Source organism: Dipodomys ordii, unplaced genomic scaffold (genome assembly GCF_000151885.1).
Source record: "Dipodomys ordii isolate 6190 unplaced genomic scaffold, Dord_2.0 Scaffold7, whole genome shotgun sequence".
NCBI lineage: Eukaryota > Metazoa > Chordata > Mammalia > Rodentia > Heteromyidae > Dipodomys > Dipodomys ordii.
Genome location: NW_012267223.1, coordinates 5,937,992 through 5,946,456, shown reverse-complemented (window position 1 = coordinate 5,946,456; position 8,465 = coordinate 5,937,992). Strand labels below are relative to the sequence as shown.

Here is an 8,465-nt window from a genome sequence, read left to right as displayed (position 1 = left end):
AGGCACACTCCTGAGCCCCACAGAGGACCTGCCCACTGCCTGGCTGGCCGCCTTGGAGACATGACACAAGAAGGCCTCACAGCCTGTGCTCCCAGAATCCCCTGCCCACCCCGGGCAGTTAAGTTTCAGCCCAGCGCAGGTACATCATGTCACTCCTGGTGGGTCTGGTGTCTGCTGCTCCCCCTCCACAGACGCCGGACTCCACTCCCTAGACATCTCCAGTCATCATCAGATCCTCCTCTCTGTGCCCCACCCTGGGGGTATTTCTGGCCCCAAGATGGGAAGAAAGCCCTGAAACCTGAGCAGAAGGCATCTTCGGTGACACGCCTGCGGACGGGCATTAATAGAAGTATCCCTCAGGCCCCTGACGCGTCTGGGCAGCTGCTCAGGCCGCCCAGCGTCCCTCGGCCCCAGGCCCAGCCCACTCTGGCTCAGCCAGACACACTAAACTTAGCATCCACGCTCAACCCCATAACCCCCGCCACTCCCTAGCTGGGCCCTACCTGCTCTGGGAGCCCCTGCGGCTCCTGCCCAGAGCACCCACCCTCCAACCATGTCCCAGACCCAAGCAGCGAAGGTCCGAGTGACTCTCTTCTGCATCCTGGTGGGCACGGTGCTGGCCACGGTGGCCGTGGTGACGGACCACTGGGCCGTGCTAAGCCCTCACCTGGAGCAGCACAATGTCACCTGTGAGGCAGCCCACTTCGGCCTCTGGAGGATTTGCACCACGCGTGTCGCCGTGGACACCCTGGAGGACAAGAGCTGTGGCCACGCCATGCTGTCACGGGGTAACGTACCCTCCCCCACCCACCTCCTCCCTCCCCACCTCCCACCCTGTGCAGTCCCCCAGCTAAGCTGCCCACGGGAACACCATGGAGCAGACGCCTGGCTCTGTGGCAAAAGGAGCTGAGAGGAGCGGACGGGGCCCCAGCTGCCATGGGAAACAGGACAGCCGTCTCCTGCTCCTTCCATCCCGTGAGGCTTCTCACGCAGGGCAGATGCTGGGGACCCTGACAGTGCAGGTGGACCGCAGCCCTGTTGGTCACTCGCTGCTGACCTGGGGACCCTGACAGTGCAGGTGGACCGCAGCCCTGGTGGTCACTCGCTGCTGACCTGGGGACCCTGACAGTGCAGGTGGACCGCAGCCCTGGTGGTCACTCGCTGCTGACCTGGGGACCCTGACAGTGCAGGTGGACTGCAGCCCTGGTGGTCACTCGCTGCTGACCCAGTTCCATAGGGTCACCCCACCAAGACGGGCTGTGGGAGCGGTGGGCTCCCTCAGACACCAAGCAGGATGAACACGAGCAACACGCACAGAGTTGGGAGGGACACACGCCAAATGGCAATGCACGGCCATCCTCTGGTCCTAACTGCTGAGAATTCCACGCCAGCTAGAGTGATGCATGGAAACAAGTGAGGGGTGTCTGGGGCTGGGCGGGGTGGGGGTGGGGAGCCGATAGCAGACTGGGGAGTCTTCTCACTGTGTGGCCTCCCTGAGCTCAGCTCACTTGAGTTCCACAGCATTTCCTCACCCCATCATTGAAGAGCGTCCTTCCAGTTCCCTTCCATGTGACTGACCACACAGGGCAGGCATGCTGTTTGGTCAAGGAGACCAGGTGTTGGTGTGACTTTCCAGTGTAAAACCTTGGGGAAAGAAGGCCAACATGGCTCCAGGGAGAGAATCAGAAAGCTGAGCTCTCCGATCACCTACCTCTCTCCTCAACCACCGCCTCGCCAAAGAGCTCTCTAAGAAGAGAAAGGTCCGTCTCAGCCCCCCCATATAAATGACAAGACTTCAAGTCAGCAACCTGAGGTCCCTTCTTCCAGGGTTTGCAAATATGACTCCAAGGTGGCGGGGACGAGGGCCTGTGTGACAGCTGTGCTGATGTTCACGACAGTTCTGAGCGTGCTCGGGTCCCTCTTCTTCCCTGCTACTCGCCCCCATCCCACCCACCCCTCTCCCCCACCCACACACACTGGGTACCCAGAGACCTGTGAATACTCAGCTGACTTGGAAACACTGATTCCCAGGGTGGAGGGCCGTGGCAGGTGCGGGCATGCGCCTGGCGGGTATCGGGTAGCCCAGTGTCTTTGGACACTAACAGCAAACTTATACACAGAGGCAACATTCAGCCAATTCCCTGGACTGGGCCGGGCAGGGCAGGGCAGCGTCTTCAGAGACCACTCCTAGAACACACATTATGGTTCTGTCCACCTGTTCTTGGAGCCGTCTGCCTTTTAAAGTCAGAGCCAATGAGCCAGTTGGTGAGCAGGGATGAGGCAGGCTGGCAGGCCCAGCCTCTGGGAACAGCAGGCCTGGCTGGGCCTTGAGCCTGAGCTGGGCCTGTCTCATTGCTCTCTGGCCCTAGTCCTGCCATGAATCAAATTATCTACACTTGCGACATTGAACCCTGCCTGGCCCCAGTCATCTTCCAAAGCATGTCCCTACTCTTTTTTTGTTTTGTCCTCTGGAAATGTCATCTTTTTATTCTACACCTGCTCTTCCTGTGCTCCCTGAGACCTGTCTTTTCTAGAAGAGGGCTCATATGAAATTGACCAATGTGATCATGACACATAAAGGATCGTTGAGTGGCATATATTGCAGCATGTGCTTTGTATACATTAACTTTGAGTAATATTGGGGGAAGGATAAAGTAAGAACCCCTGATGCCGGGCATGGTGGCTCACGCCTGTCATCCTAGCTACTCAGGAGGCTGAGATCTGAGGATTACAGTTCAAAGCCACCCTGGGCAGGGGAGTCCATGAGACTCTTATCTCCAATGAACCACCAGAAAAAGTGGTGCTGTGGCTCAAGTGGTAGAGCTCTAGCCTTGAGCTGAAGAGCTGAGGGACAGTGCCCAAGCCCAGAGTTCAAGCCTCATGACTGACAAAAAGAAAATAACCCCTGAAATCTTTCCTCCACAAAAATCAATGAGGAATACTGGAAATTATCCAACTCTAAGAACTACCCAAATGCTTGTAGCAACCCAACAAGTGCCTATCCAAGAAAATGAGCAGCTCCCCAGAGAAATCATGAGTTTTATGATGTGTTAACTTGCCCGATCCTCATCCCCTCTGCTCCCTGCTCTTTTGTAGCCTCAAAAACAATATCCTGGGGGCTGGGAAGGTGGCTCAGTGGTAGAGCGCTTGCCTTGCATGCATGAGGGCCTGGGTTCGATTCCTCAGCACCACATAAGCAGAAAAAGCTGGAAGTGGTGTGTGGCTCAACTGGTAGGGTGCTAGCCTTGAGCTGAAGAGCTGAGGGACAGCACCCAGGCCCAGAGTTCAGGCCCCACAACTGGAAAAAAAATTACAAACAATATCTTGGTAGGGAAAATGAGTGAAAACCAGTAGCCTAGTAGCTTCTAAATGGAACCAAAGAAGGCTGGATCTCTTTCAAAGCCCCATACCCAGAGCATTGTCATTGTCTGACTTCTTTGGTCTTTCCCTGGCAGTCTCCACTTGTAAAGCTGTTATCATTTCATCTGACTCTGAGCTCATCCAGTATGAACAGCTACCCAGTGTGAACTTGGTAAAAACAATTAGAGACCATGTTAACCTCATGGCTTCCTGAGACAGCCAATAACAGTTAAGAAAACAACAGGCTAACCAAAATGCTAGAGAATGAGATAGCTAGATCGATGGGTAGATAGATAGAGATGTGCATGTGTTTATGTGTATTCATGCATACATTATATATACATTATATATACTATACATAGATACATATACATATAAATATATATTTATAATTAAACTCTCCATCAACAGGTACTTGCTACCCTGTTCCATTCTTAGTGACAACCCAGAGTCATCCCCTATGATGTGATTCCCTGAAATTGGCCCACTACCTAAAGTTCTGCACAACCAGTAACTCCCTGGGCCAGAACATGCAGTTAGCTGACAGCTAAAAATGACCTCATCTGGTTTGTGTGTGTGTGTGTGAGTGTGTGTGCGTGCACACACCCACACACAACACATGCATGCGCCATCCTGGGGCTTGAATCAGGGCTGAGGCACTGCCCCTGAGTTTTTCTACTCAAGGATAGTGCTCTACCACTTGAACCACAGTGCCACCTCTGCCTTTTCTTGGTGCTGGAAATTGGAGTCTTACAGACTTTTTCAGGCTGACTTCAAACCATGACCCTTGGATCTCAGCCTCCTGAATAGCACAGATTACAGGCGTGGACCACCAACACCCAGCTGAGCTAATCTTTTTGTTTTTTTTTTTTCATCATGGGGCTTGAACTCATGAACTCAGAGCCTGGGCTCTGTCTGGGAGCTCTTTTGCTCAAGGCTAGCATTCTACCACTTTGAGCCATACACAGCCCTACTTCTGGTTTTCTGGTGATAATTAATTGGAGATAAGAGTCTCATGGACTTTCCTGCCCGGAATGGCTTTTAACGGTGATCCTCAGATCTCAGTCTCCTAAGCAACAAGGATTACAGGTGTGAGCCACTGACGCCCAGCTGAGCTCATCTATTTTTAAAGGTAAAACCCACTCCCATTTCAGACCACTGAGTCTTATAAAAGAAGAAATATTCCAATCCCTGTAAAGCACTTGCAGCGATAACAAAGACTTGGAGGGCCTACCTATCACCCTGAATCATCTTCCAGGCATCGGGATCTCCCCACACTTGCTCTAAACGCGTCCAGCTTCTGCCCCGTGAAGAGACTGCAGCCCATCACGGCAGCGCTGCAAGCCCCCAGCTGGGCGCCAGGGTGATGGAGCTGGGAGGGGGAGGGGCAGAGGCTCAGAACCTGCAGTCTGCACACTGTCTCTGTCTCCCTCCTCCAGAGCCTTACCTGGGACCAAGTAACCCATTCCGGCCTGCCTCACACGTCCTTCCTCTCAAAGCTGGCCTTGACGCTCAGTGTCCTGCATGATAGAGACCTAGACAGAGGGACGAGGGCAAAGTCGGAGTGTGTCTGTCCATCTAACAGGCCCCTGTGCTCTCTTTGGGGGACTCTTGCAACTGCCCAGCACGATTTCCCCTGAACAATACTGAGTCTGCTCTGCCCACTGTACCTTAGGGACCAGGAAGAGCCTGTGGTTTCCCTCTGGCAGCCGTGCTCCCTGGAGTAGATGTTTCTCAAGGATGCTGCCCCCTCCATCATGTCTAAGTCCAAGAGAAGATATGGGGCAGCCCATCTAGCTCAGGCCCCACCTGTGGGAGAGCAGCCAACATGTCCTGAGAAGGAATCCAATCCACAGGGTTCCCTGTTCCCTTGCCCTGGTTTGAGGACCTTCAACAGAGAAGCAGAAGAAAAGGGAAGGAAATATTATCCCAAGGAGGGGTGGGGGGAACATCTGTCCCAGAGCATGGAACCCGGTCCTGGGGACTCGGCTCAGTCCCTGTATGTGAGCTCAGCTCGTACCCCAAAGCCAGCACGCACATCTGCCCAGAGTGGACGCTGCTGTTTCTGACCCCCAAACACGCCCTGAGCAAGAGTTGCCGCAGCAACCGAGCAAAGGCCACCAGCCGAGCCGGCCTGGCTGTCAGGGTGGCCGGGACCACGGCCCCCGCTCGGAAGGCTTTTAACTCACAGAAGGTAGGCGAGCAGTCAGGGAGGCAGCTGACCGTGAAATACACTTGAATCCAGCCCATTCCTCTTGGAGGGTTTTCAATGACAACTGAAATTGGCCCTTCAAGAACGAAAACAGAAATGTTCCTTTGTGCAGGGGAGACCCTGGGGGACTTATGACAGAGTGTGAGCCATTTTGAAGCAGCAATTCAAGAGAATCTACAAGCCAATAATCTAACAAATAGAAGAGGTTTATATTATGCTTTAAAATAGCAGCAGAGGCTGTGAGTGGAAAAAGCCAAGCGCTCTGACATCAGTACCGGAGGTCAGTTCCTCAGGTAACTCCATTCAAAAGGAAAATGATTTAAATATAGAAGCTGGCAGAGAACGATGCGTAGCTCCTGCAGTATTCACTGTTGCTAACCCAGATGTCATCCTCAGCCATCGCCCCCTTCTTCAAACTCAGGAGAGGCGCAACCTCAACTTTGGAGGGGGGAAGGGGGTAGGTAGACAAACAAAAGGATCAAGTGGCAATATAATATCCAGAGACCAGATGAGGTAGCGCATGCCTACAATCTCCCCTTCTCAGAAGGTGGAGAAGTCGCAGGAGGATCACAGTTTTAGGATAGCCCCAGTAAAAAGTTAGAGAGATACACCCCCCCACCCCATCTCAACCAATAAGCTCAGTGCAGGGGTTCACAGCTGTCATCCCAGCTACACAGGAGGCTGTAGATAGGAGGATCAAGGTTTGAGGACAGCTGCTGTGAAAACACAAGACCCTACCTGAAAAATAACTAAAGCAAGATAGGTCTGGGGTTATAGATCAAGTGGTAGGGCACCTGCCTAGCGAGTGTGAGGCCCTGACTTCAGACTCCAGAACCACCAAGAACAACAACAAAGTTATGTAGCAAGATAAGAAGGAAGCCATCTTCCAGGCAAAAGCCACGTGGCTGGCAGTCCCTGGGGGACATTTCCAGAAGAAACTGGGCGTGAGCCTCTTTATGGCCATTCACGTGTACCCTGGAGGAAAAGTAGTCAAGTCCTAAATCCAATGCCATCTCAACCAAAAGCCAAGATGTTTGCAGACTGAGGGTCAAGGAACCATAGGAACAAGAAATCAATGAGGGACCTCGCACAAATACAAAGCAACCTGATTTAGTTTTCCTTTGAAGGAAGCATACAACGATGCAAAATAACCCACTTGCCTACTTACTCCTAAATCAGACTGCTAAATGTACTCAGCAAACAATAAGACTATATTTTGGTGTTGTAAGACAAGCTTGCTTACGGGAAAGACACTGAAAGAGGAAATGAAGCGAAATGGTATTTCACATCTGCACGCATTTCTCGCTGCTCTACTCCCCTCACACCCCCACCCCAGCCCATGGTGACTTCAGGGCTGTGGCTTCGGTGGTCAGGTGGTCCGCACTTTGCCAGAGGTGGTCTTGGTGGCTGCCAGCCAGGCCCAGGTCCTGGAGGCTGCTCGGGCAGCAGTCAGTACCCCTCTCCATTTCACAAATAGCCCCTGGAGCGCGGGGTCCCCTGCATGACAAGTTTCAGAATCGCCTGCTGTCTTTTTGTAAAATATGCTGCAACCCGGGTCAGCCAGTGAATCATAGCTCTAGACTTGGTGGGTACCCCGTGCACCCCAACAACCTCAGACTGTTGATATTTTGGAGGTTACCCATGTGACAGGGTGTTCAGCATCCCCCCTGGCCTCTACCTATTATACCCCTTCTCTCTGCCAAAAGGCCTCCCAGCATGGTTGATGTTTGCCAGGGACAGAATCACCATTTGAATCTCCACTGACTTTATGCCCCTGTAGCCTTGATGCAGGACTTCCACTTGGGCCTCAGTTTCTCCAGGCTGCTCAATGGGCTCAGGCTCCACCTTCTGTCTGTGGACCAATGCTTCATTCTGCCTTAGCTCCCCCAGGAGCTCCCCGCTTCCAGGGCAGGTGCTTCATCCTGCCGGCACGTTACTCTGGGCCCAGATTCAGAATCTGGGGGAAGAGAACCAGCCAGAGGTTCCCCCACCCCACCCTGTGCCCGACGGGGCCAGCCCTCTCCCAGGCCCCTGCGCTATCTCCCCACTCACAAGTGTCTCCTTCTTCGCAGAGAAGAACTGCTCCTACTTCCGGCATTTCAACCCAGGCGAGAGCTCGGAGATCTTCGAATTCACCACCCAGAGGGGTGAGGCCAAGGACGAGAGAGCCGGGGCTGTGGGAAGTCACGCGGTGCTCAGCCAGGGAGCCTCTGTCCTGACAGTGGGGTGGGGCTGGGGCAGAGGGGGGCGTGGCAAGTATGGGGTAGGACTGGGCTTTTCCAACAGAGTCCTGGGGACAGAAAATGGAACAGATGCTTACAGTTCTAGGAAGGTTCTGGAAGGAGGCCATGTCCCTTCCCTCCATTACTGACCTCTAGCTATGAAAGAGGCTGGGAGGTCACTGGAGTCCAGAGGCACACTTGCTATTGGGATACAGCACCTGCTCTGGCTGGGGGCGATGGTGGTTGTGGTAATGGTGATGGCGTTAATGGCAATGGTGGTGGTGGTGGTGGTAATGATGGTGATGGTAGTGGTGGTAATGATGGTGATGGTAGTGGTGGTGGTAATGGTGGAGATGGTAATGATAACAGTGATGGTGGTGATGGTGGTAGTGGTGGTAATGATGTTGGCAGTGATGGTGGTGGTAGTGGTGATGGTGGGGACAGCGGTGATGGGAGTGATATTGGTGGTGGTGGTGATGATGATGGTGGGGACAGTGGTGATGGTGGTGGTGGTGGTGATGGTGGGGACAGTGGTGATGGTGATGGTGGTGGTAATGATGGTGGTGGTGATGGTAGTGGTGGTGGTGATGGTGGTGGTGGTGGTGGTGGTAATGGTAGTGATGTTGGTGGTGATGATGGTGATGGTGTTGATGGTGGTGGTGGTGGTGGTG

The 8,465-nt window shown here is 53.4% G+C and overlaps 1 protein-coding gene across 1 annotated transcript in view; it reads left to right on the top strand.

The window, feature by feature from the left end:
- The first annotated feature begins 553 nt into the window (after positions 1-553).
- Positions 554-8,465, top strand: part of Cacng1 (calcium channel, voltage-dependent, gamma subunit 1) — an 18,282-nt gene continuing 10,370 nt past the window's right edge. Inside the window, exons 1-2 of the mRNA XM_013036628.1 lie at positions 554-788; positions 7,645-7,719. Of these exons, the coding sequence (XP_012892082.1) occupies positions 554-788; positions 7,645-7,719 (310 nt within the window). The remainder of the gene's footprint in view (positions 789-7,644; positions 7,720-8,465) is intronic.